Source organism: Mus musculus, chromosome 19 (assembly GCF_000001635.26).
Source record: "Mus musculus strain C57BL/6J chromosome 19, GRCm38.p6 C57BL/6J".
NCBI classification, from domain to species: Eukaryota; Metazoa; Chordata; class Mammalia; order Rodentia; family Muridae; genus Mus; species Mus musculus.
In genome coordinates, this window is record NC_000085.6 from 11,739,372 (window position 1) to 11,767,346 (window position 27,975).

Consider the following 27,975-nt stretch of genomic DNA (forward strand, 5'->3'; position numbering starts at 1 on the left):
GGGTAGAGGGGAACCTGATTGATATTGGGTGAGGAAAAAGTACTAAAGCCCTGAGGGCCAGCAGAAAGAATGTAACAGGCAACCTCAGAAAATAGGAGGTTGGGGAGACTCCCCCAAGAATGCACCAGAGACCTGGGAGGTGAGAGACTCCCAGGATTCATAGGGAGGGACCTTTGATGAAATACCTGACAGTAGGGAGAGGGAACTTATAGAGCCCACCTTCAGCAGGAAGACAGGACATCAAATGAGGGATAGGGTTGCCATCCCATAGTCACACCTCTGACCCATAATTGTTCCTGTCTGAAAGAATTACCGGGATGGAAATGGAGAGGAGCCTGAGGAAAAGAAGGCCCAAAGTGGGATCCAACTCAAGGGGAGGTCCCAAGGCCTGACACTATTACTGAGGCTATAGAATGCTCACAAAAAGGGATCAATCTTGACTGCCCTCCAAAAGACCCAAGCTTTCTTTTTCTGGTTCTGGGGAAAGAATGCAAATGCAAACCCAAGGCAGGAGTGAACCAAGCATTCCCTCAGGAAAGGTCAGGAGATTCTTTATGAATATCCCCATAGGCACTTACCCAGCTCCTCAGGCCTGGCCATAAGAAGATATGTCTGCCAGAAGAGGTTTGGCCACCTCCACCTCTGAGGCAAGGTAAAGAAGAAATGTACCCACAAGATGCAGAGCATTGGAGTATGAGAAAGATGAAGCAAAGGGGTTGGAAGAATTGTACTTGTGATTTTGTTCATCCTTTGGCCAGATGATCTGACTCAGTTCCCTTTCTTCGTCTTACAGAAGTCAGAAATTATGTTGTCCAAAATGGAGAACATCCAGAAGTTCGCTGGAAGAAATACTAACCAGCTCAGACCCTGGCCAGTAGGCCACTGTGTAGAGACTGGGCTCCTGCCTTCCTTTTCATTTGTCACAACCCCTGTAAGAGAGTCTCCTTCTCTTTCTAATTTTTTCCAAAAAACAAACAAACAAACTACTGCACAAAAGGCTATGTTTGTTCCCTTTTGTAAGATCTGAAGTAGTTAGAAAGGAAGTGAAACAAGTTAAACTGTGTTCTGATCTAGCGTCTCCATTGTTTGTACACAATGTGGACAACTGGGAAATATGAGGACATATTACATATGTAACCTGTGTATAGGTCTAGTACTGCAGCAGCAGCCAATGACATCAACCACGCACTTGTTCCGTGACCAAGATCTCTGAGATATGGTTGCAAGTCAGTTATGCTGACTTCACGCAAGCAGTGAGTACAGAGAAAAGAGTTGCTGTGAAGAACTGTGGAAGTATGAAGCTCAAACATTAAGATTAGCCCACAGTTTAAGGGACAGAACCATCCCACTTCCACCTGTCTCCCTGGGATCTCACTGGTTCTTTGTCTATTTTCATTTCTCAATCAAGCAGATGCTGGTGAGGATGTGGAGAAAGAGGAACACTACTTCATTGCTGGTGGGAATACAAGCTGGTACAATCACTCTGGAAATCAGTTTGACAGTTCCTTAGAAAATTGGACGTAGAATTACCTGAGGACCCAGCTATACCACTCCTGGGCATATACCCAGAAGATGCTCCAACATATAATAAGGACACATGCTCCACTATGTTCATAGCAGCCTTATTTATAATAGCCAGGAGCTGGAAAGAACCCAGATGTCCTTCAACAGAGGAATGGATACAGAAAATGTAATACACTTACATAATGGAGTATTACTCAGCTATTAAAAACGACGAATTCATGACGTTCTTAGGCAAATGGATAGAACTAGAAAATATCATCCTGAGTGAGGTAACCTGTAGTTTCCCATAAACCTGAAGCAGGCTGAGCCAGAACTTGACCTTGCTGCCACTAAGGAGATTTTCTAGGGTGGAGCGTTCCTCCCTAGACCACTCTATTGCCAGCCACAGTCGCTGTTTCTCTTCAAGATACTGCTACCTGCTGAGAGGCCCCGGAGCTATTCCGGTGACTATGCCCTATCCTGCACATCATCACCTGCAGTTGGTTCCAGGCTCCAAGGATGAATTGGCGGGAATAGACTTTACCCCCTCTTTTATAAAACGTGTCGCCATTAAAAATTTGAACCTTGAGCAGACTAGTTGTCTTTGGTTGCATTATTTCTCAACCCGCCTAGGCTCCCTCTTTTCTTTCAGTTCCAAGATGCCTTCCAGGCTCGAACCCAGACATGTGAGCTGCTGGCCGACCCCAACAGTAACCCAATCACAAAAGAAAACACATGGTATGCACTCAGTGATAAGTGGATCCTAGCCCAAAAGCTCCAAATAACCAGGATATAATTCACAGACCACATGAAGCTCAAGAAGAAGGAAGACCAAAGTGTGGATACTTTGGTCCTTCTTAGGAGAACAAAATACTCTCAGGAGCAAATATGGAGGTAAAGTATAGAACAGAGACTAAAGGAAAGGTCACACAGAGACTGTCCCACCTGGGGATTCATCCCATATACAGTTACCAAATCAGACACTATTGTGGATGCCAAGAAGCTCATGCTGAAAGGAGCCTGATATGGATGGCTGTCTCCTGAGAGGTCCTGCCAGAGCCTTACAAATACAGAGGCGGATGTTAGCAGCCAACCATTGAACTGAGCGTAGGGTCCCTAATAGAGGAGTTAGAGAAGGGACTGAAGGAGTTGAAGTTATTTGCAACCCCATAGGAAGAACAACAATATCAACCAACCAGACACCCCAGAACTCCCAGGGACTAAGCCATCAACAAAGGAGTACACATGGCTCCAGCTGCATATGTAGCAGAGGATTGCCTTGTCATGCATCAATGGAAGGAGAGGTCCTTGGTCATAGGAAGGCTCAATAGATGCCCCAGTATAGGGAAATCAAAGATGAGGAGGTGGAAGTGGGTGGGTGGGTGGAGGAACACCCTCACAGAAGCAGGGGGAGGGAGGATGTGATAGGGTGTTTCTGGGACCAGGAAAGGTAATAACATTTGAAATGTAAATAAGAAAATATCCAATAAAAAATACTTTTTTTTTATTGTACTCAGCTGTCACTTGTGTTTTTTACCTTAGCCATTCTAATGGATATAAGATAGAATCTTAGAGTTGTTTTGATTTGCATTTCCCTGATGACTAACAATGTTGAGCATTTCGTTAGGTGCTTCTTGGCCATTCGAGATTCCTCTGTCAAGAACTTTCTGTTTAGCTTTATACCCCATTTTAATTGGATTATTTGGGTTTTCTTGTGTGTGTCTAATTTCTTGAGTTCTTTATATATTTGGAATATTAGTTCTCTTTTGAATAATAGGTTTGGTGAGGATTTTTTGCTATTTTTAAGCTGTTGTTTTGACCTATTGATGGTAACATGGGCCTATGAAGGCTCACAAATGTAAATGTGCAGCTTGGTCTTCATGTGGGTCCCCAAACAATTAGACTGAGGGCTGTCTCTGGCTTTGTTGACTGCCTTTGGATCCCCTTTCCCTGGTTTGGTTGCCTTGTCTGGCCTCAGTAGGAGAGGATGTGCCTAGTCCTGGGGTGACTTGATGTGCCAAGGCAGGTTGTTACCCATGGGGGAAGGGCCTTCCCCTTCTCCTCAGAGAATGGAAGGGGAAATGGGGGAGGGGCTGTGTGATGGAGGTATTGGAAGGACGGGGTTGCAATTGGGATGTAAAGTGAAAAATAAATAAATAAATAAATAAATAAATAAATAAAATAGAAAAAAATGTCATGGTACAGAATGGACACTTACAGTAGTAGTTCTACCTTCACATGCAGGATTACAATATTTTAGTCATGTTTCCACATAGCTCTTGTTTTCTTTATGATAATCTTAAATTCTTCTCCTATACTAGAGGCCCTGCCTCATAGAGACTGAACCCTACAGCCACATACTATCTTTTTATACTGACCCTCCACTCTCAATATCAACCTCTGCCCTGACTTTTATTGTCCAAGGGAATTAGATGGCCTCAGGTCTAGACAGCAATGGGATCTAGCCTCTTGAGGCCATAGTGAAATCTTAGCCACCCATGCTGCTGCTGAGGGCCATGGTGATACAGCAGCAGGGGTCTGTGTCAATGTCTGTAGCTCATATTACCACTAAAGACCATGTGGATGTCTCTGGGCTGGGCTGCTGCTCGGGACAGTGTTGATGTCCAAGGGCTGTGCAGAGCTGGTCCTGCCCCTCACTGGCTGCAGCTCTCAGGAGAGCAGGCCCTGAACTTCACATAGGCAGCACAGTAGAGCTGGTCCTGGTGGTAGGATGTGGTGAACCAGCCCCGAGGACATGAGCAAGGGAGAGTTGGCCTTGAGGGGGCATGTGCATGAAGGTGATGCACCCCCTCCCAACCCTTACCACCTGCAGCTGTCATAATAGCTTGCTCTAGGGTCATGAAAGCAGGAGAGCTGTCCCAGCCCCTCACTGGCTGCAGCACTCAGGAGAGTGGGCCCCATAGCTCGACTGGGCAGCATAATAGGGCTGGCTCTGGTGGCATGGGTGAGGGTGAGCCACCCTGAAGATACAAGAGCAGGAGCACTGACCCTGCCCTTTGCTTGCTGCATCATTGGGTGAGCTAACCTGGGCAGTCCTGGAGGGCTCACCCTGGTGGAGCAGTTGATGGGGAGCTGGCAGACTCACCAACTTAGCTACCATCTAGCCCAGACCCAGAGCTTGGAGTTGGGACACCCCAACCTCTACCTCATCTATGAACTGCTGGAGGGCTGGTAAAAGGGCTGGTCCTGCAGATCCAAAGCTGCAGAATTCCATGACATAGGGCAGCAACAGGATATCTTAGAGGAATCCTAATGAAGATCCAGTATTGATGGTGTATCAGAAGCCAGAGGCTTTGTACCAAACCAGCATCTCATTGCAATGAACATTTGCAAGTAAAGATGTGTGGACAAAAGGGTGTACCTTGGGACACACTGTGATACACCACAGCTTCTACAATGAGATGTTTTTTATGCTTTGTTTTGTTTTTTGTTTATTTTTATTTTCTTTTGAGGAGGAGGTTGCAAGAGCAGAGGGTGGCTATGTAGGGATGGGGAGAAGAGTGGAATTGGGTGCATGATGTGAAACTCACAATGAATCAATAAAAGGCAAATGTAAAAATGAAATTTTAACAGAAAATGGAGTTTGTCCCAGCCTGTGGCTTAGCAAAAGAGATGTTACAGCACTGCTGACTGAAAAACCTTTAAACTCGGATAGAAATTAAGTGGCCACACTTGTCATATGAAAAACTCCTAAAGCCTGGGGTTCTTAGAAATCTGATTCCTGCAGAGAAGGAAAAAAGCACCACAAAAAGACCAAACAGGTGTCTAGAGTCAATCAAGAAGGCACTGCGGCACAAAATGGTGGGTATAGGAAAACAAACAGCAAATAAATGCACCAGTGATGAGTCAGCCAAGGTCTGTCAAGTGTATTAGCAAAGAATGCGTGGCTTGGGAGCTTTCTGCTGGAGGAGATATTTTCTAACATGACAGCTGTGTCCTAGCCAGACTTCAGCAACCCTGGATGTAGTTGACAAGCTACAGGAGAGTGTGTTTACAGAGCTGGCACCCAGCAGGGCTTGGAATCATCTCGGGAAGCTCACACACAGGCTCTGCAACCCAAGGTCAGCATCATTCTGGGTTCTTAGTCCTAAATGAGATCCTTAATGCTGTACCTGATTACTGAGAATTTGTGAGCTTCAAACAGATTTGTTATTTTACAGTTCTAGAAGTCTGGTATCCCTAATAGGTCTCACGGGGCTGAAATCAAAATGTTACAAGGCTGCGTTCACCACCTGGACAGACTGCATTCCAAGATGCACAGTGCATTCCATCCTCAAGGCTGTTCTGCCACTGTAGCCTCACTGTCATGGTCATGTCTCCTCTGACTCAGATTCCCTGGCTTGTCTCTTTCACTTGCAATGACCCTTATGACTACACTGGACTCACCAGGTAGATCAGAGTTCTTTCTATCTTAAAGTCATCTCATTGGCAACCTTACCTCTATGTGTGACTTTAATGTAGCCTTGCCATAGAACACACTTAGCACAGTCACAGGTTGCATGGTTTAGACCGCAGACATATGGAAGTAACGAGGAAGAGCTGAGAGTATTCCCCCTATCTCTGAATACCAGTTAGTGCCTTCTCTCACTCTCTTACCATGTGGGCTTTCCCCATAAAGTAGCACACAACTGGACAGCTGGAAGCAAGAAGAAAGTTATACCCTTATAGCTTCATTCCATTGCTCTCCCTGCATACATTCCCAAGAACTGAGACCAGTCCATACAACACCCACAAAAACATGGAACCACATATGCAACATAAGGCACGGGGCCACGATAGATGCTATCCAGTGTATCCCTATAGATAACCCATGCTCTCACCTCACAAAACATCAATATTCCCTGAAAATATGAAAAGGACTTTAGAGTCTGTTCCTTGTACATGTTCATTAACTTGACATTCAAGCCACAAGTGCCTGGGATATACCCATGAGAAAAAATAGATAAAGCCCAATCTCCTTGGAGCAGATATTCTAGCAGACAAAACAGAATAACCAATAGACAGTATGCCAGAGAGTGATGAGTCACAGCAGGTGTGGTTGGTGTCAGGGCAAGGCTGTCACATATGGAGTGGACTGGAAGGCTCCTGTCAAATTGTCCCTTTCTATAGACATGTGAAAGAAGGGAGGAGCCCTGAGGATATTTGGAAGAGTATCCTTGGCAAGAAATGTCATGATATACAAAGGTAACAAGGAGCACAGCACAATGGATGTGCATGTCTGGAACAAAATAGGCCAGAGAAGTGGTTAGCAGTATGATTATAAAGGAAGCCAGCACATTAGTAGACTGACTTCAGTCAACACTGGAGCCAAGAAGTGGGAGTGGGTAGGTAGGGGAGCAGGACTTGTACAAAGCTCAAGTCTAAGTGAATCAAAGAACTCCACATAAAACCAGAGACAGTGAAATTAATAGAGGGTTAGGGTCACTTAGACTTGAGCTTTGTACAAGGAGATAGGAATGGATGGATTCGCATTCTTCTACATGATAACCGCCAGTTATGCCAGCACCATTTGTTGAAAAATGCTGTCTTTTTTCCACTGGATGGTTTTAACTCCCTTGTCAAAGATCAAGTTACCATAGGTGTATGGATTCATTTCTGGGTCTTCAATTCTATTCCATTGATCTTCAATTCTATTCCATTGATCTACCTGTCTGTCGCTGTACCAGTACCATGCAGTTTTTATCACAATTGCTCTGTAGTACAGCTTGAGGTCAGGCATGGTGATTCCCCCAGAGGTTCTTTTATTGTTGAGAGTAGTTTTTGCTATCCTAGGTTTTTTGTTATCCCAGATGAATTTACAAATTTCCCTTTCTAACTCAGTGAAGAATTGGAATTTTGATGGGGATTGCATTGAATCTGTAGATTGCTTTGGACAGGATAGTCATTTTGACTATATTAATTCTGCCAATCTATGAACATGGGAAATCTTTCCATCTTCTGAGATCTTCTTCAATTTCTTTCTTCAGAAACTTGAAGTTCTTTTTTTTTAAAGATTTATTTATTTTATGTATATGAGTACACTGTAGCTCTCTTCAGGCACACCAGAAAAGGGCATCAGATCCCATTACAAGTGGTCGTGAGCCACCATGTGGTTTCTGGGAATTGAACTCAGGACCTCTGGAAGAGCAGTCAGTGCTCTTACCCGCTGAGCTATCTCTCCAGCCCTTGAAGTTCTTATCATACAGGTCTTTCACTTCCTTAGTTAGAGTCACACTAAGGTATTTTATATTATTTGTGACTATTGTGAAGGGTGTTGTTTCCCTAATTTCTTTTTCATTCTGTTTATCCTTTGTGTAGAGAAAGGCCACTTATTTGAGTTAATTTTATATCCAGCTACTGCACTGAAGCTTAAACATCTAAGTCTTAATAAAAAATCATTGCAGATAAGCATCAGGAGGCTATTGGCATAGGAGAAGTCCTGTCTATAATCACACATTAGCCATATTTCCTACCTGTTACTAGGAGTTTGTTAAGAGACACTCATTGTCTTTGCTGCATTACCCAACCTTCAGGCTCATACCATTCTGCTACTTAGAAGTCACCTTTACATACCATGGAGGGCCTAGCCAGTAAGTAAACTCAGATAGGCAAATGGGAATGAGCTGTATCAAGGTAGGAGGGGTCAGCATAGGTAGCTAGGAGTGACTGGCTTTACAGCAGACTATTACAAAAATAAGTGCACACAGGAGAAGGTAGAGGAACACTTCACTAGCAAACACTAGTGTTCGTGGAAAGGGAGACGTGGACAGGCATGGCTTGGCTTACCCTCTACCTCCTAAGTGTTCTCTGGGCTGTGGCAGGAACCAGCACCCGTGCCCAGAGCTCTTGCTGTGAGTATAATGATTGTTCTGATGGGAAAGGAGCAGACCCCTCCAGGGGCAGAGATTTCAGGCACAGTTGTGCTGATGAAAATGAGGAGGAACAGCAGTCACTATAGGAGTATCAAAGAGGTGGACATAAGACAGGGCGGAGACATGTTCCATGGGCCGTCATCCATGGAAGCCATCTTTCATGACTTTAGAGCACAATTCTCTGAGAGTCAGATCAATGCATTTTTTTATTGAAAGAGACTGAATTATGACTTCAGGCATGTTGGTTGCTGGAACAAGGCCTATACTTAGTGGTAACTGAGAGCCCAAATATTTGCTGAGAACAAATTATGTCTCAAATCATCAAGAGTCTTCACGTAGAGGGAAGAGAGGAGGGAAATGAATATAAAAGAAATCAGTGACTTCTGGGAAGTGTTAGAAATCATGTTAATTACCTCTGAGCTGTACCACTCAGAGTTGGCACAGGAGAAATCACTTTAAATATAGAAATCACTGGAGAAAGTGTAAGAACTAATGCACCTCTAAAAAAAAATGTTGTTATTTTCTGTATTCCTCTTCTATTACTTGATCCCCAAAAGCTCTCAAGCCTTCTGCTAAAAGGCCTAAAAGACACAGAAATTCTGTTCCCGAGAAAGGGGCAGAGGACTGAGGAGAAAGAGGGATGAGTGATGATTTTTGTGTCATTGCTTTCCTCTTTTCAGCTGTGCCCCCAGATCAGCAACCCTGGGTCGATGGCCTACAAGCGCTCATGGAGAACTCGGTGACTGACTCAGACTTCCCAAACCCCAGCATCCTGATTGCCATGAACCTGGCCGGCGCCTACAACGTGGAGGCCCAGAAACTCCTGACTTACCAGCTCATGGCCAGTGACAGTGCAGGTTAGACACTGGAGCCCCTCCCTGCAACCTGAATCTTCCACGCACAGGCCACGCCCAGACCCCAGCTCTGTGTCATCGCCCACCCCAGAGCTACCTCTGATGACACTTCACTCACCCTACACAGCAGCAGGGCATCTGTACACATGAGACAGCAGAACTATCAGGAAAGGGGGCAGGCAGGGATGCTCAGGGAACAACATGGGGGCTTCTGATTCCAGACCTGCTGCTTATAAATAAGTCACCAGATGCCACTTATTCACCGAGCCCTCCAAGGACAAAAACAATAATAAATGACAGTAACAACAAAGTTTGGGGTCCACTTACTTCCCAGGAATTGCCTGAGGGTTCAAAGTGCATAACCAAGTTTACTTTCCACCTGTCAGCTTCCATGGACTTGTACAGACATTCTCACTTCTTTTATAAACAGATGCCAGGCATTGTTCTTTAGTGTATACTAATTATATAACGAGTTTCATTATGCAGTCATTGAGTCACACAGACAACACTAGATTCAATGTTTCCTCGGGAATTTGTTTCTGTATCTCCTTCTTTGGAAAAAGAAGAGTTTAAAATCCTGTGAGTACACTGTGAAAAATCCAAATCCCAGATGGGAGGCTGGGACACTCACCTGTCACCCCAGCTCTCAGCAGGAGCATCTCTGTGAGTTCCTGAGCAGCCAGGGATACAGAGTGAAACACTGTCTCAAAAAAACTAAGGGGGGGGGGTGTCAACTGGGAAATGGGCTAGTGAAACTGCTCTCAGGTACAAGGCTCTGTGGGTAAAGGCACTGGCTATGCAGGTTTCACAGTCTGAGTTTAAATCCACATAACTATAGAGGGAATAACTGACTCCACAAAGTGGCCTTTGAGCATCCACATGTGCCTGTGGCTTTTGTGCGTGTGCTCATATGCACACACACACACACACACACACACACGTACACACGCACATCCATGCACACACACATACAGTAATAATAATAAACATACATGTTTTAAGTTTAAAAGACAAGTGCAATAGCCAGTGGGCAGCGCCTTGCCTGAGAACGTCTGCCCTCCTCCTCCTGTTCTCTCTGCTGCAGACCTGACAAGTGGGCAGCTTGCCCTCACCGTTATGGCTCTCACGTCCTCCTGCAGAGACCCTGGAAGTAAAGTGTCCACTCTACTGAAGAAAATGGAGAACTGGTCACCTTCAAGTAAGAGCTCATGGGAAGGAAGGGAAGAGTGGAGGGTCCTTCCTGAGAACTGTCAAACCAGAAAGGAAGATTATGCAAGTGGGAAGTAAAAAGTCAGGGAGGAGGCATGAGGCCACCTCTGCTCTGACAGACCCGCCCCCGCCCCCGTGAGCCTCTCTTCTCGGCCAATATGAAGCCCACTGGGAAACCACCATCCACTCAGCCCTTCTCTTCAAATAGCAGATGACACTCTCAATCTGAAAAACACTGGTGTCTTCCTTTGCCAGTCTTTCTATGACTATGACAGGTTTTCTAATGATTTCTATTTAAAAGCTTTGGCCCACGTTACTCAAAAAGTCTCCAGTGTGCTAAGTGTTAATCTAATAATGGGTCTGTGTCTTCTGAGGCCCGGGTGCTGAATCCTCGGCCTTCTATGGGCCTGGTTTGGCGATCCTCGCACTGTGCCAGAAGAGTTCAGAGGCGACCTTACCCATCGCAGTGCGCTTCGCTAAGACCCTGATGATGGAACCCTCTCCCTTCAATGTGGGTAAGCTGTTGCCGCCAGACCTAGGCTGAGAGTATCAGGGTGGTCACAGTGGATGAGAGCTGGTGATAGAGTGGGAGATAAAGGGGAGGAAGTGAAGCGGAGGGCCATGCAGGTGGCCCGGTATGCAAACATTGAACAAAGGTTTATAGGATGTGTGAGTTAAGGACATCTCCACAGGGACAATAAACACATCACACAAGTCATAAGTTATTTTCAAATAAAATGGAGACGTCTTGCCTCAGCCCTACCTTTCACTCCTTGATTGTTACTAATTCTCCCACACTCAGTGTTTCCATGTTTCTCCTTTTGCCATCCAAATGCCCTTTCTATAACCAGCTATTTTCTTTTTGATTCTTTTTGTCTTTTTTCTTTTTTCCATTTTTATTAGATATTTTCTTTATTTATATTTCAAATGTTATCTCCTTTCCTGGTTTCCCCTCTGAAAACCCCTTCCCCCATCCCCTTCCCCATTCCCCCCCTCACCAACCCACCCACTCCTGCCTCCTGGCCCTGGCATCCCCTATACTGGGGCATTGAGCCTTCACAGGACCAAGGGCCTCTCCCATCAATGACCAACAAGGCCAGCCTCTGCTACATATGCAACTGGAGCCATGAGTCCCACCATGTGTTTTCTTTGGTTGGTGGTTTAGTCCCTGGGAGCTCTGAGGGTACTGGTTGGTTCATATTATTGTTCCTCCTATGGGGCTGCAAACCCCTTCAGCTCCTTGGGCTTTTTCTCTAGCTCCTTCATTGGGGACCCTGTACTCAGTCCAATGGATGGCTGTGAGCATCCACTTCTGTATTTGTCAGGCCCTGGCAGAGCCTCTCAGGAGACAGCTATATCAGGTGCTGACAGCTATTTTCTGAAACCAACACAGGGACCTTCTTACGTCTTCCCTTCACTCACACTGGGCTGCCTTCAAATTGAATCCTTCCCCTGCCTGATGTTCTTTCCTGTGGGTGACCTTTCTATGTGTACTGATCCCTCCTCAGTTGGGGGCCCTGGCATGGAGCCCTCTGCCGCCCTCTAAGCAATAGTATCATACCAGGCTTTTTTTTTTTTTTGCTCACTCCGCAGGCCTCAGCAGCAAGCTTTTTCCTTTTACTATCAGACAAATGGTAGATACAGTCCGGGGCTCTTCTCGGGGATCAAGAGCAGACTGATACCCCTTTACCTGGAATCTCTGTCAGCTCAGGAAGTGTGGTGGACTTCTGTGTCTCAGGGGTCAATAACACTGTCACTTTTAATGGTGCTCTGAGAATTCAGATGAGGTGGGAGGGCCAGGGGGAGAGCTGCCACTTGCTAGTGGTTTTTTGTTTTTATTTTTGTTTGTTTTTTCTTGTTCTGATCTTGTCAGAGTTTGCTCCTTTGGTCCACACATGTTTATCACATGCAAATAACAAAAAGTCCCTGTACTGGGTGCTATGGGGGATATAGAGTCACCAGTTCCCAAGCATTTACAGAGCCCAGGAGCCATGACACATGACACAGAACACTGACAGAGCAAAAGAAGCATAAACCACAGCTGCTAGAGACTCAGGCTGCTGTGCTGGGAAGACCAAGGTGACTTCCCTGAGCAGCTGACAGCTGGGACTTCCAGAACTGCTGACATGGAGATGAGAAGTGAGCCTGAACACAGGTCTGGAGCTGTTAAGTTGTATACAAGTGTTTCTAAGTCTGCTGCTCACTGGCTGTGTGGCCTTGTGCAGTTACTTCACTGCTCTAAGCTCCCATTTCTTCATGTCTTAAATGAAGATGGGTCCTGTTCCACAGGAAGTCCTAGAACTAGGTTCAATAAGCACCTGATGATGAACACTGGCTGTGGTGGTAATCGTGTTGGGGGTCTGTCTCCATTCTGCCACAGACACAGGAGCAGTGGCAACCTTGGCCCTGACCTGTATGTACAACAAGATTCCTGTGGGTTCTCAAGAAAACTACAGAGACCTGTTTGGTCAGGCACTGAAGGCTATTGTGGAGAAGATCAGCTTAAGGATCAAAGCTGATGGCATCATCGGAGACATCTACAGCACTGGCCTTGCCATGCAGGTAAGGCATCCTATTTGCTAGGCCAGACTAATAACATTGGACTGTAAGGCCAAGGGACTGTGTGTCTACTAACATGCCTAGGAAAGTCTAACTAATGTGATTTGGGGTTAATTCCTTAACTACCTTGCCTCAGTTTCTCCACTAAGAAAATGCAGGTGTTTACTAGCTCATAGAGAAAATGGGAAGACAAACCTAAAAGAATTCATTTTTCCTTTCTTGGAAAAAAAATGAAATAAATAAATCAAGATTTTTTTTGAGGGCTTACTATCAATAATGACCAGTTTACTAGTAACAGTCATTCTCTACTGAATGTTTGGTGCACACATACCAATATGAAAGCAGTCTTTCCAAAATATTGATGGAATTTTGTGTTTCAAACTTACCAGGAAAGTGTTCTTTTTTATCTTTACCCACAAAAAAATGGTTTGTATTTAAAATGATGTAAGTAATGTAAAGTTGACTTAGGTACACACACTAAAGTAAATAATAAAAACGATCTAGTAAATAGCAGACAGAGCCAAGCCTGTACCTCAGCTGAGTCTGTAGGCTACGCTGTTTCACCCACTGATCCCCAGGCTTAAACTGGAAAAGATGCCTCTTTTTTTTTTTTCTTTTTAAAAAGTATGCTCTTTTTTGTCTTTTTTTTTTATTAGATATTTTCTTTATATACGTTTCAAATTTCAAATGCTATCCTGAAAGTTCCCCATGCCCTCCCCTCCACCCCCCTATCCACCCACTCCCACTTCTTGGCCCTGGCATTCCCCTGTACTGGGGCATATAAAGTTTGCATGTCCAATGGGCCTCTCTTTCCAGTGATGGCTGACTAGGCCATCTTTTGATACATATGCAGCTAGAGACAAGAGCTCCAGAGTAATGGTTAGTTCATATTGTTGTTCCACCTATAGGGTTGCAGTTCCCTTTAGCTCCTTGGGTAATTTCTCTAGCTCCTCCATTGGGGGCCGTGTGACCCATCCAATAGCTGACTGTGAGCATCCACTTCTGTGTTTGCTAGGCCCCGGCATAGCCTCACAAGAGACAGCTATATCAGGATTCTTTCAGCAAAATCTTGCTGGTGTATGCAATGGTGTCAGCGTTTGGAAGCTGATTATGGGATGGATCCCCGGGTATGGCAGTCTCTAGATGGTCCATCCTTTCATCTCAGCTCCAAACTTTGTCTCTGTAACTCCTTCCATGGGTGTTTTGTCCCCAATTCTAAGAAGGGGCAAAGTGGCCACACTTTGGTCTTCATTCTTCTTGAGTTTCATGTGTTTTGCAAATTGTATCTTATATCTTGGGTATTCTAAGTTTCTGGGCTAATATCCACTTATCAGTGAGTACATATCATGTGAGTTCTTTTGTGATTGGGTTACCTCACTCAGGATGATGCCCTCCAGGTCCATCCATTTGCCTAGGAATTTCATAACTTCATTCTTTTTAATAGCTGAGTAGTACCCCATTGTGTAAATGTACCACATTTTCTGTATCCATTCCTCTGTTGAGGGGCATCTGGGTTCTTTCCAACTTCTGGCTATTATAAATAAGGCTGCTATGAACATAGTGGAGCATGTGTCCTTATTACCGGTTGGGACCTCTTCTGGATATATGCCCAGGAGAGGTATTGCGGGATCCTCCGGTAGTACTATGTCCAATTTTCTGAGGAACCGCCAGACTGATTTCCAGAGTGGTTGTACAAGCTTGCAATCCCACCAACAATGGAGGAGTGTTCCTCTTTCTAAGATCAAAAATTCAGGTGACAGCAGATGCTGGCGAGGATGTGGAGAAAAAGTATGCTTTTAACTGAAATATAATTGTATTCCTTTCCTGCCTCCATTTGGCATGCCAACTATTTTTTTTTTACTTATTCATTTCACATCCTGCTCACTGCCCCTCTCCCAGTGACCCCCTTCCACAATCCTTCCTCCAATTCTCCTTCTCCTGTGAGCAGGTAGGGCCACCCCTAGGTATCCCTGCAACCTGGCACTTCAAGTCTCTGTGAGGCTAGCCACATCCTCTCCCACTAAAGCCAGACAAAGAAACCCAACTAAAATAACATATCCCACATACAGGCAACAGCTTTCGGGATAGCCTCTGCTCCAGTTGTTTGGGACACACATGAAGACCAACCTCCAACCTCTGTTACATATGTGGAGAGGGAGGTGTCTAGATCCAGTTGGTATATGCTCTTTGGTTGATGGTTCAGTCTCTGAGAGTCCCCAAGGGTCCAGGTTAGTTGATTCTCTTGGTCTTCCTGTGGTGTTCCTATTCACTTCCTGGCCCACAAGGGAAAGATGCTCTTGACAGCCCCAAATCTGTCACCATCCTCCAGCCACTGTTGACTAGGGCAAGAATCCTTCATGGAAAATAGATGCATCCATGATGATGGAAAGAGATTACCAACTAGAATCATAAATTATAAAGTCACAGGTGGTCAAATCCTCTAGCCATACTGAGATATTGGTGGTCTAAAGTTTCTAAATATCTTAGAAGATTAAGAGAAAACTGCATCATAAACTCCAAACCTCAGAAACCCCAGAAAAGGGAGAGGGCTGGAGCCCTAAGCTTTGTGTAGCTCTGGGCTACTATCAGAAGGAAATCATCTCCTGAGAGAACAAGAGACTGGTGTTGGTAACCTCTACATACTAAAAATTAGAGAAGAGTCCACAGAACATATGTAATAATCAGTGTCAAGCATAAGAATGAAGACAGCTCACCAATCCAAAATGCCATGTGTGGAAATGCCTAAGAGCAAAGCTACTTCTTGTCATGGTCACCCCAATTTAATCATGAAACAAAACTATTTACCATAGCTAAACCATAAAACAGCAACCCCAGAACTCAGGTCTAGAAACTTCTGTGGAAAGCAGGCATCCTGAGGGAATGAGTTTAAGATTGGGTTTGCCAGGGTAGGACCCTCACTTAACCTTGTTTAAGGTTTCTGATTGGTTTAGTGCCAGATGCAGAACTGTTTTCTTTGCCGATTTGGCTTAGGAATTCTATTTGGGATTTCATCGCTTTCTAGGTACTCTGGTAGATTATACATGAGAACAAAAGCTTTTCCTATCAAAGGGTAAGACCTTATTTACATCCAGATAGCACCCACCATGTAGATTTCTTGTCACTTACCACATATACCTTCTCCCTTCCTGCCTGTCTACACATGCACCTGGAGTTTACCCAGAAAGCCTGAAGAGTCAGACCAACAAGTGTCTAATCTATAACCATTATCTAATCTGAAAAGTTGTGCCGTTGAGATCAAAGGGTTCTAGACCCATTACAACAGGGTTTGAATTTCAAGTCTGCCCCAATCTAAGACAAATGTTGACTTTCCTTGAGTTTCATTTTCCCCAAAAGAGCAAGGCTATAACCACACTGAGTGCCATGTGATATACAAAAACATCACAAGTACAATGCCATGCCCACTCACTGTCCATGGACTCTCAGTACAACAGGAGAGCTATAAAGCGTTCAGCTTTTGCTCACTCACCCTTTTCCTAAATGACAGTCCTTGCATGACCTGAGACACTCTCAAGCCTTCCTAAAGGCACTTCTACCCTGAAACTTCTCATCCTTCCATACCATCTACTGCACCAAAGTTTCCTCTGGTAGGAACTGACCTCAACAAGGAGTCTGGTAAGATTCTTCATACAGAGTTAGCAATTATTTCTGATGGCTTAATGCTCTAGTATGTTGGAATAAATGTTTTATTCCCAGGAAAAAATATATCACAGTAGAAGCTACTACTGCTGAGGAGTATCTAGCTAGTACTCTTAGGCTAACCTGCCTTGTTAAGTGGCCTCTATGGAGAGTTTCAATCTGTATTTGCTGAAGTTAACATGGTGACTGTTCCTGTCACAAATGTCCAAGTGACCACTCTGCTCTTTCTAGCTGAGACAACCATCTCTGACTCTCCTCCTTCTCCCATTTTCTCTTCCCAGCTTCATGCAAACTTGTCATTGGCCAACGAAGCTTGCTATCATACTTGGGGGCTTTAGTTAGCATAACTGTTAGAGGAATGGAGGATGCAATGATAGTTTCCACATCATGCCTTGCAAAATACTTTCCCAAACGGGCTCACTGGACCCTCAAATGATGCCCCTCCAAAGACAAGCAGGACTTATACTTTCTAATTTAGCCCTAAGAGACAGAAAACTTTGCCAAAGAAAGTAAATAGCTTGGTATAGTCATCCAGACTTGTTTTGCAAGTACCAGAAGCCCGATTTTAAAATGACAATTTAATATTTCACATACCTGGGGATGTCAAGACTAGATGAAGTGATTTCAAGAATAACCAGAATAGATTAAATGACACATAAGAGACCACTCTTAGTAGCCTCTCATGCCTGTCTTCACTCATTCTCTCCTGCTGTGTGGAATTTAAGATGGTTAATGACAGCTTCGTGTTTACTCATACAGTCACAACTGAAATACACAAGTGGGAGACATGTTTTTTTCTTTCAGTATGGGTGTATCAGGGAAGAACCAGTTGGTGGATGAATCCACCAGTCACTGTTCCCAAGGAGACCAGTGCAACCCAGGCCATGACTCCATCCCAAGGCCAGGGCTGTGGAGACTGTGACTGCAGTCCTGACATAGACACAGGCTTTGGGAGAAGTTCACCACAATCTGTGCATGACAACACAAATCAAGAGCAGTGTACTGCATTGCCAGTCCAGGTTGCCCTAGACTAAAGCTCCTTCTGAGGCTTGCTCCGTTATCCTTGTTCTACAGCTAAAAACTTGTCATGAGTACAGCGGCCCTGGCAGTATTCCCTGCCTCTCATCATTGACCAGATAATTGTTCGGTGCTATGTTGTTGTTGTTGTTGTTTTATCTTATCTTATGTGTATATTCCATATACACCTCAGGTACTGGGCATGTATGCATCACATACATACCTAATACCTGAGGAGGCCATAAGAGGGCAAGGCCATAAGGTGATGATGGGTCCCCTGGAAGTGGAGTTACAGATGGTTGTGAGCTGCCATGTGGCTTCTGTGAATTAAGCCAAGGTCCCTGGGACAAGCAGACAGTAATCTAACACTGATTTATCTTTCCGGCTCATCATTGTTAAGCACTTGCTTGCTGTTAGCTAGGAGACTGTGCCCACAGCCTCATTCATGATAGGCCAGTGCCTTTGCTGGGTGCTACCCCTCCACTCCTTCTATGACTATCATGGGACAGATGCTGTGAAAGACAAATGTGATTCAAAACCTTGTGCTGCTTCAGTTTGGATTCTGGAAGATCATAAAGATTAGCAATCAAGTTCACCCCTCACAAGAGCCATCTCCCCACTATACCTAATCATTTATATATATATATCCTTGCTCATGCTCACCCCAGGCTCTCTCCGTGACACCTGAGCAACCTACCAAGAAGTGGGACTGTGAGAAGACTATGCATACAATACTCAACGAGATTAAGCAAGGGAAATTCCAAAACCCCATGTCCATTGCCCAAATTCTCCCTTCCTTGAAAGGCAAGACTTACCTAGATGTGCCCCAAGTAACATGTGGTCCTGGTAAGTACTTCTCAATGACCTCCCTTCTTATGTTATAACTGTGCTACTTATAGTACAATAGCATGTGGCTTGATGTTGAGTAGCATATAAGACTGTTTTGTCCATGTATCCCATATGGACAGACAGAGTTTCAACTGATATCCAATCTTAACAATGTGTTCTAGCACACAGCCACAGTGTCTAGCCTTCAGAATTCATCTCCTTACACAAAACAGCTACTTTAAGGAGGTAGAAGGCCCATGGTCACCACAAGGAGCTTCATTGATTCCACAAATGGACTGCCAAGCATCACTAAGTCTTCTCTGCTCTTTATAAAGTCATAAAACAGACATACAGACAAAACTACAGTCTTTACAGTAATGAAATCAGTATTAAATAAAAGTCAATGTCATCTACACTGTAAAAGCAAAAGGAAGAAAAGGGGGAGGAGACTAATTACCAATTGTTGATTTTATTGGACTTAAAAGGCACAGATGAAATTCATCCAAGCCTTTAAGATCTAAAATGTTAGCCTGACAGAATACCAACAGGATAGGGTGGAAACTTGACATGTTATTTTATAGCATCTTTATATCCAATCTAATACAATACTGAAATATTTAAAATTCAGATTGCCCATGCGGAGCCTTCCTAAATCTTTTGTCACTCCAGAAAAAATAAATCTCTGAAATCAATTCCTTCAATTCTTTGTTCTTATCAAATACTTCCTCCAGAACTCACCAGCTTCATATGACAGGAAGAAATGATAGGATCTTCATAGACTTCAGTGCTGAATCTACAGGAGCCAAAGTCAAGCAAACCCATCGCCATCAGATGAAGCGTTGCTACCTTGGCCTCACTGTCTAGGCTGCTTCCCAATGACATCACAAGTTTAACATGGAGTCTTTGCCAGGACTCTAGAGTAGTTGTCCAAATATTTTGTTAAAGAATTTAAAGGTTACTATTTTCTTGAAATCTTTTCTGGGATATATTGTCAACAGCAATGACTTTTGCAGCCATAACTCAAATCTCAAAACCTTTAATAAACCTGGCCTTTTTGCTCCTCACAGATCATGAAGTGCCACCAACTTTAACTGACTATCCTACCCCGGTCCCCACTTCAGTATCTAACATTACCGTCATATATACCATAAACAACCAGCTGAGAGGGGTTGATCTGCTTTTCAATGTGACCATCGAGGTTAGTGTGAAAAGTGGATCTGTGCTACTTGCTGTCCTAGAAGAAGCACAGCGCAAAAACTCCATGTTCAAGTGAGTGGTGCGAGCAACGTTGCCCTCCCCAAGCCTGACTCAGATTCCTCCTGTATCCTCCTTCCGATCCTCTCTCTCCTAAGATCACATAACAGGTAACTAGTAGAGTTCAGAGCTAAGCATCGACTTGTCTGCCTTTAAATCTTACATTCTACCCACTATCCTGTTAGGAAAGAGTAGAATATGGAAATGGATTACAGAGGAGAGTGTAAACGTTTGAAAAAAGAGGAAGCAATAGAGGAAGATAGGGAGGTCACAGAGAAAGATAGAAGTCAAAGGACCCTGGGAACGCATGACAAAGAAAAGAGGACACTTGATACCCAAACCCTCTGGATATACTTGGAGAGAAAAAAGAACAAACTGCCTCCATAACCATAATATAATCAGTTATTTAACAATCTTACAGAATTTTTTCTATACATAATACAAATAGCTGTGATTCATCAGATTCGTGGGCTGGCATACTTTCTTCTAAAATTTGTGTCCCTTATTTTCTATGATCTATTTTATTTTTAACGATGTGAGGAGCAGGAACATATCTGTGCATTTGAGTGTGGGTACATATGGAGGCCAGGGGCACCAGATCCCATGATTCTTTATATAAGGTCCTCCAATAATTTGAACATCATTAGAGTTGATCATTAACAGAGTGCACCCCATACGATTCTCATGCACACTGTCCTCTATAATGGCTACTCCTTTTACTGCAATGCAATATTCTATACAAGAAAACCTTAGACTTCAACTGTGCCATGGAGATATGTGTGATGAAATGAGTAGAAATTGTTTAATAGTACATACATTGAGGTACTCATTCATCTGGAATCCTCATTATAACAAACAGAAATAAACCCATAAAATCTGAAAAATACATACTGTGCAAGATAAAGTATTGTTCCAAATGATATATCCATAAAATGTGAATACCTAAATATGAAAATACCTATCAATTCACTCAACTGCAAACGTTAACCAAAACCCTTCAAATGCTATTCAGTGAAATTTCACTTTAAGTGGCATGATTCCATACACACTAGGCATTTGTATTTTCTCTTCTGAACATTATTTTTATCTGTTTTTTAAAGCATTATTATACCTATCTCTCTATCTTGCCTCCTGTTGCCTGGCTTCAACCAAGGTTATTCACATTTTATTCTTAGATTTGAAACCACCATGACATCCTGGGGCCTTATTGTCTCTTCTATCAATAATATCGCTGAGAATGTTAATCACAAGACATACTGGGAGTTTCTTAGTGGCAAAACGCCTTTGGATGAAGGTAAGAAAAGCAAAGGAATGTCTTTTTCTTCAAATTGGAAGGCTACATTTACTACTTCTTTAATTAATATACTTGGATAAAATGATAATGTACATGCTTATAATAAGGGTAGGTACAGGAATTGAGTGTTGTAAATAATCATTACATACTGTGCAATTATTAGTGACTCTAAATTCAAGAGATGAGAGGTGGATTATACATTGGTGGTTAACTCCAAGACACCAAGAGTGCATCAGTGTAGCATTAAGGAAAGAAATAAAAGCAGTTACCATTTCCACCTAAAGCCATTTCACCAAGAGTGAGTCCAGATTTGTATTCTCTACTTCATTATATCTGTGCCTTCCATCTCTGTCTTTCTGTTGTGTTCATCTGAATCTGTGCCTGATGTAAGAAAGCTGCCTTGTCGATCTGTCAGGCTCTGTGTGTGATTGTGTATGCCTGCCATGTGTCTATTACATGGCTATGTGTTTGTCCCTCACACAGGCTTTACTGTGTCTTTATTAAACAGCACAGAGAGCATCACATGGGGAAGGAATGGGATACTTTACAGAAGTATTTAACAGTCCTATGAACACCAGTGTTTACCAGGCAATTTCCATAAATAGACGCTTTCAAACTTTCCCAGTAGATTTGAGGACGCTGCTGTCATCTTAGGTATTTGCTGCTCTCCGAAAATGATACACATGCATTGTTTCTGGGTCTGGTTCTTGGAAGAGTACATAACAAGAACTTAAGATTATACCTATGTGTTGTCTTAAGTTGTAAAGTTTGATTACATGGAGAATTCAAGGCAAGATTCAATTCTTATGCTTCTCCTAAAGGCAGGTTAAGCAAAAAACCTGAATACACAATAGTCTTATGTCGTAAGTAACCTCCAAGTATACTATTAACCCTGCAGTGAGGTGCAGCAAAAGTCCCAGGCTCTTAGAATGTAAGAGATATTTCAGAATATTGCATCACCACAAGATGTCAAAAGTACCTGTTTGAAAAATGAGCCTAGAATTTGACAGAACAGAAATCAAGTCCAGGTTTCCAAACTCTAGGACAAGTGAGCTTTCTAACACAGCCTCATCAAAACTCCAAACCCTCACCTTCTGTTTAGTCTCTGATAAAGGAATGTTTGTAACTATACATTTATGGAATAAACATAGCAATAATGAAACTCAGACTCCAGCAAATTAATATTTCTGAAAGGTTTTTGCATAAGCGCTGAAACTTCTTCCCACTTAAAGAGCACTGGGCATGGTTGTGTCTGAGGATCATGTTAACTGGACACTGATTGTCACTGTGAAGAGGACTGTGAATCCTGTGAATCCAAGGCTGTGTCTTGAAGGCTCCATTCCCCAATTTTACCATGGGAGAGATGGTTTGCTTGCAGTCTACCATATAGTTAGGAAAAGCTGCCCGGTCAGAATTCATGGCTTCAGGACCAGGCTTTGTAAAAACCTCCTCTCATAATCACAATCTACAGTACACAAATAAGGAATCATTCTCTACAGCTATAAAATGGAAATATTATTTCCATGGGTTATTGTGAGGATTTAAAAAAAAATGCAGTGACTTTTTGAAGAGTACGTGTTCAAAATGCTTGTTGTCACTGTTATTTCTGCCACCACTTTGATCTCAAGAAATTACTCTGAAATTTTAAAGGGGCTTATGCCTCATGTCTGCAAATAACTTCCTTTCTCTGGGATCAAAGACAGTAAAAAGTAAAGATGTCCAATTCAAAACCGTTTGGGTATGGAACTCATGTTTACTGTTGCCAGAACTACCTAAAAGATAAGATATCAACATCATTTCTCTTTCTTATCCTGAAAGATGCTCAGCCTATTGCCCTTTCTATTTCTTATAAAAATGTTCCAAAAATAAGTGAGATTCTCCCTTAAAGATTTTAGTTTGAACCATTTATTGAATGGTTCCTATGTGCCAGATACTGCTTCTAATATTAAAGATAAATTTCAGAAAAAAATTTAGCAAAACTTTTCTGTGTGAAAGAAGAAAGGGGTTGTCCCCCAAAACATACTCCACAAAATGGTAACCTAAAAGCTGAAAATTAGAAATCCATAGACATTTGTGCAGCAATATATAAAGCAAATACAAGAGGAATATAGTATCTTTACAGAGAGTGAGAGAGAGAGAGAGAGAGAGAGAGAGAGAGAGAAGGAGAGGAGAGAAGAAAAAGAGAGAGACGGCTTCACAGTTAAAGGCACCACTGCTCTTACAAAGAACCCAGCACCCACATCAAGTGCCTCACAACAGCCTGTAATCCCAGTTCCTTCTTCTGTCCTCCACAAGCACCTTCACACGCATACGCACATGCACACACACACACACACAAATAATAATAATAATAATAATAATAATAATAATAAATATTTTTGAAAGAAAAGAAAGAAAGAAAGAAAGAAAGAAAGAAAGAAAGAAAGAAAGAAAGAAAGAAAGAAAGAAAGAAAGAAAGAAAGAAAGAAAGAAAGAAGTTCCTAAACAGGAGCCAGGCTTTGTGACCTGAGTTTGATTCCTGGGACCCACATGATGGAAAGTGAGAATCAATTCTCACAAGTTGTCCTCTGAGCTTCACATGCATGCATCCACACACATACACAAATAAATAACAATAATAAAAATGTTTTTAAAGAAATCCTGAAACATTCAAAACTTACCTTTCTGCCCACTTCTCGCTGTGGTGACCTTACCCATCTAACAAGGTTAATGAGCTGATGTTTGGCGTGGAAAGTTTATGTGCACTGTGACATGTGTTATCCTCTGCCTTTTTCCAGGGGTTGCTTACTATATCCCCTTCAATCATGAGCACATCACAGCCAACTTCACCCAATACTGAGACGGAGTATCTTCTGTCCCATGTGACAAAAGGATGGTTTGGGTTGTTTTGTTTTGTTTTTCATATCATTTCAAATCTGTGCCAAGAAAAGCAGATATTAACAATGCTACTCTCTTCCTGAGCCACTGTGTGGAATAAATGATGCAGGTGCTCACCATTGTGACTCATGCAATAAAATTTTTGGCTTCTCAAAACAGACTGTCAGTTGTCTTTTACACCAATCACAAGGGAGAAGGAAAGCCTCGGTGATATTCGGGGAGATCGACGCAACCTTCTGCACTAACCAATACAACTACTTACACAGATGAACTAGTGAAACTGCTACTTGGGTCTCTTATACTAAGTGTGCCTTTACAACTCACCTAATACAGACATATGTACAGATACCTTTGTATTGAATGAACAAAATCATCCCATATATAATTGCAGGATGGTTTCTAGCTCAGTAAATGATGTCATAACTTCTAGATTTTCTGGGTAAATTCTCATCTTAAATTGTTTCATGGTTGTGGAGGATGCCAGAGAGATGGCTTGGTTGGCAGGTAAGAGCACTTGGCTGCCCTTCAATTTCCAGCACCCATATGGCAGCTCACAACTGTGTAAAGAGAATCTCTTATAAGCATCACCTGTCAATAAAAAGGCTGATGGCCGGCCAATGAACTAAGGCAAGAAATAAGAGGTGGGACACTGGCAGGAAGAGAGAGGATTCTGGGAAATAGTGAGAATGTAAAAGAGAGATTTAAGGAGGAGAGAGCCCTGAGGAGATCAACATAAACCAGAAGGTAGATGGATTCAGAGAGACACTGAGGAGACACACAGGCAGACACAGGCTGGGACTGAAGAAAAGGTAACTAACCAAATGGTAAACATAGAATAGTTTAAATGGGTTAAGTAAATTAAGAGTTAGTCGGGGAATGAGCTAAAGCTCACGTCTAGATGTTTAATAATAAATAGTCTCAGAGTCATCATTGCAGGAACTGAGGCTGAGAAGGAAAAATGAATTTAAGAAAATGTTCTTACACAACTGTTTGTACCACCAATCTCAGGCAATCCAACTCCCTCTTCAGGCCACTGTATGCACATGGTATACAGATGTACATGTACATACATAAAGACACGCAAAATAGCCATGCACATAAAATAAAATGTAAAATGTAAAAAATGATCCTAAGGATCAAGAGGTTGATAGGTGGGTAAAGTGCTTGCCTCATCATGAAGAAGTGAGTCTGGCTCCACAGCATGCACATAAAATAGTCAGGCATGGATGGTATCTGTGAACATCCGCAACTCCAGCACTGGGGAAACAGAGACTGGCACATGCTGGAGGCTTACTTTCCAGGCAGTCTAACCTGAACAACAGAATCCAGCTTCCGTTAAAGACCCTGTCTACAAGACTAAGATGGAGCACACTCTGGGAAACAGCTGATGTTAGTCTCTGGCCTCCACGTGTGTGTACATGGACAAGCACAGCCAAAAATGTACAGCCACCTAAACCAAACATACACAAAAATAACGCAATAGTCTTCAAACGGTGTGAGAAGAAATCTGGATTGGGAACCAAAAAACTGAGCCACCATTCTGATCATGCATGTAATAAACACAGTGGCTTGCCTAGGCAAGCATCCAACTAAAACACCAGCGTCCTCTTTGGCAAAAGGAGGAGCCTGGTCTATCTTTAGTTTAGAAAAGGTTAATAGTCATCTCAGCAGGCATGGTGGTGCCCACCTGTAATCCCAATAAACAGGAGGGTGCAGAATCCAAAGTGCGAGTGAGCCAGACCGGGATACACACTGAGAAAGAGAAGAGAGACCCCTTTAAGATATCTAAGTTGTCTATAACAGTATAACAATAACAAATACATACTAGCTGGAATACAAAAAAAAGTCAATTCAAATGTAACTGTCCTAGCAGATCACAAATGCATGCACAAGCTCAGTATTACATCATTCTTTTCGCTCAAGAATTCACTCTGCTAGGGTGTCTGACTATACAGACATATTGGGCCCTCTAATGGCCATAGATAGTAAAGCTAAACTTTGGAGGAGTAGCCAGTCAGATATATTTTTGTAATGCTGGGGGGGGGAGACAAAAAGGAAGATGTTTTCCCCAAGTAAGAAGTGTACATGAAGGCAACATGAAAGTCATGCTCAATGGAACGCTCACCATTGGCACCATGGATGGTGCCAATGTGGAGATGGCCGAGGAGGCCAGAGAGGAGAACCTCTTCATCTTTGGTATGCGGGTAGAAGATGTTGAGGCCCTGGACCAGAAAGGGTACAATGCCAGAGAATTCTATGAGCGCCTGCCTGAGCTGAGGCAGGTTGTGGATCATCAGATCAACAGTGGCTTCTTTTCTCCCAAAGATCCAGACTGCTTCAAGGACGTGGTTAACATGCTGATGTACCATTCAAGGTACTTGCAGACTATGAAGCCTACATCCAATGCCAGGCCCAGGTGGACCATCTATACCGCAATTCCAAGTAGTGGACAAAAAAGGTGATCAGGAATATAGGCTGCTCTGGCAAGTTCTCCAGTGACCGAACCATCACTGAATACACCCGGGAGATCTGGGGTATAGAGCCCTCTGACCTGCCTACCCCACTCCCCAACCTCCCCAAGGACTAATTAATTAACTCACACAGTGAGACTAGTGGCTTGTTTAGCTGACTGTACCCTTGCCAGTCTTCAGGCACTGCAAGCAACTGCTGGTCCCTGCTATCCAAAGTGCTATGTGTCCAGGGAGGATCATGGGAATGGTTTTGAGGACCTAGACAAGGAAGGAGATGTGGCATCCTCCTTGTTTCTTACAGAAGAATTGTTGCAGAGTTCACAGCACAGAGAGGCAGAGATGGTCCCCACAGCTTCAGCCCATCATCATCCCCAGAGGCTGAGCAGGGAGGGAGTGGAGCTGAGCCCCTGAACTCCTGCAAATAGCTGAGTGAGCTTAAGCCTTTAGTTTGGGGTGTGAATAGGGATCTGTGGTGAAGCCAGTATTCCTATGTTCTGCTAGTACCTGGGTCACCAGCTGTAGGGTACAGCCAGCCCCAGTGTGTGGTCTTGTTGGCCTGCTGGGTGGAACCTTTGCTTCAGGCTTCATGCTCACAACTTTCTGTCCTTTGCCCTTGACTGTACTGAGTATGTGGGTGGTTGATCCATATAGGCCATGCTTCTTAGCCATCTGTGGAAGCCTGTGGGTGTCAAGTAGAACCCAGAACCCCTGGAGAGGAGCACTGAAGAGAGAGAGAGAGACCTTTATCCCGTAACTGAGGCCTCGGTTAAGGACTGGCAATTTTATAGAGGGTTGGCTTAGTTCTTTGCTTTTCAACAGGAAATAACACTTCATGAGGAACTGAAACTAGCTAAGCCTTCCTTTTTAGCAAGTAAACCTTGTACTTGGTCAGTGTGGATATGTCTGCTAGGCTGACGACTGAGCTGCTGGCCCTGCAGAGGGCCCAGTGTCCACTCCACTACAGCAGCAGAGTGAGGAAGACCCACTACAGGAGCCTTGCTCCTCGAGAGCAGAATCTGCATTAAGTACTGCCCAAAGGAAGTGTGTTGTCATAGAAACGATATAAAACTGTTCTTCCAGAGGCTTCACCACCTTGCACTGCTCTATCTGGTTGAGAGTGGGCAGGAGAACCCCTTACTTTCCTCACTATGGGTGCATTTGCTGGGAAGTATCTTTTCAGGACTCAATTCACCGGAGCCACTGTAGTAGCTTGTGGGGGTGGGTGGGCAGGTTCTAGGGCCGGTCATCTGCTGCCTTGTGCATGAGGTCCCTTGAAGCCACAATACATGATCACCCTTCTACTACTTGCTGTTGCCTCCTTGTATGAGAAATGGATTAAACTTCTATGCCTATGGCAAAAAAAAAGAAGTGTACACAGTTGTATGTGACTTTGATTAGGCATGTAAGTGACCTATGTACAACACCCTCTTAAGAAACTGGAACCACTGGGCGGTGGTGGCGCACGCCTTTAATCCCAGCACTTGGGAGGCTGAGGCAGGCGGATTTCTGAATTCGAGGCCAGCCTGGTCTACAGAGTGAGTTCCAGGACAGCCAGGGCTACACAGAGAAACCCTGTCTCA

At 43.5% G+C, this 27,975-nt stretch overlaps 1 protein-coding gene and 1 long non-coding RNA gene across 3 annotated transcripts; one reads left to right on the plus strand and one right to left on the minus strand.

Moving 5' to 3' along the window:
- The first annotated feature begins 8,171 nt into the window (after positions 1 to 8,171).
- Cblif (cobalamin binding intrinsic factor) lies at positions 8,172 to 24,076 on the plus strand. 2 transcript variants are annotated; one of them, NM_008118.3, is made up of 9 exons: positions 8,188 to 8,354; positions 9,056 to 9,232; positions 10,314 to 10,427; positions 10,813 to 10,953; positions 12,819 to 13,000; positions 18,340 to 18,517; positions 19,567 to 19,768; positions 20,929 to 21,047; positions 23,825 to 24,076. In NM_008118.3, the coding sequence occupies exons 1-9, from the start codon at positions 8,276 to 8,278 to the stop codon at positions 23,884 to 23,886; spliced, it is 1,254 nt and encodes a 417-aa protein (NP_032144.2). In that variant the 5' UTR covers positions 8,188 to 8,275; the 3' UTR covers positions 23,887 to 24,076. The 2 variants fall into 2 exon arrangements, with proteins under 2 accessions (XP_006526751.1, NP_032144.2); XM_006526688.2 differs by lacking the exon at positions 23,825 to 24,076 and having other exon boundaries at positions 8,172 to 8,354; positions 19,567 to 19,697; positions 20,929 to 20,949.
- On the minus strand, positions 21,572 to 27,915 carry Gm46655. Its single transcript, XR_001782678.2, has 3 exons — positions 25,612 to 27,915; positions 23,708 to 23,962; positions 21,572 to 21,753 (listed from the first exon to the last, which is right to left on the minus strand). It is a non-coding gene; the product is annotated as a predicted gene, 46655 (long non-coding RNA).
- Between the last annotated feature and the right edge of the window lie 60 nt (positions 27,916 to 27,975).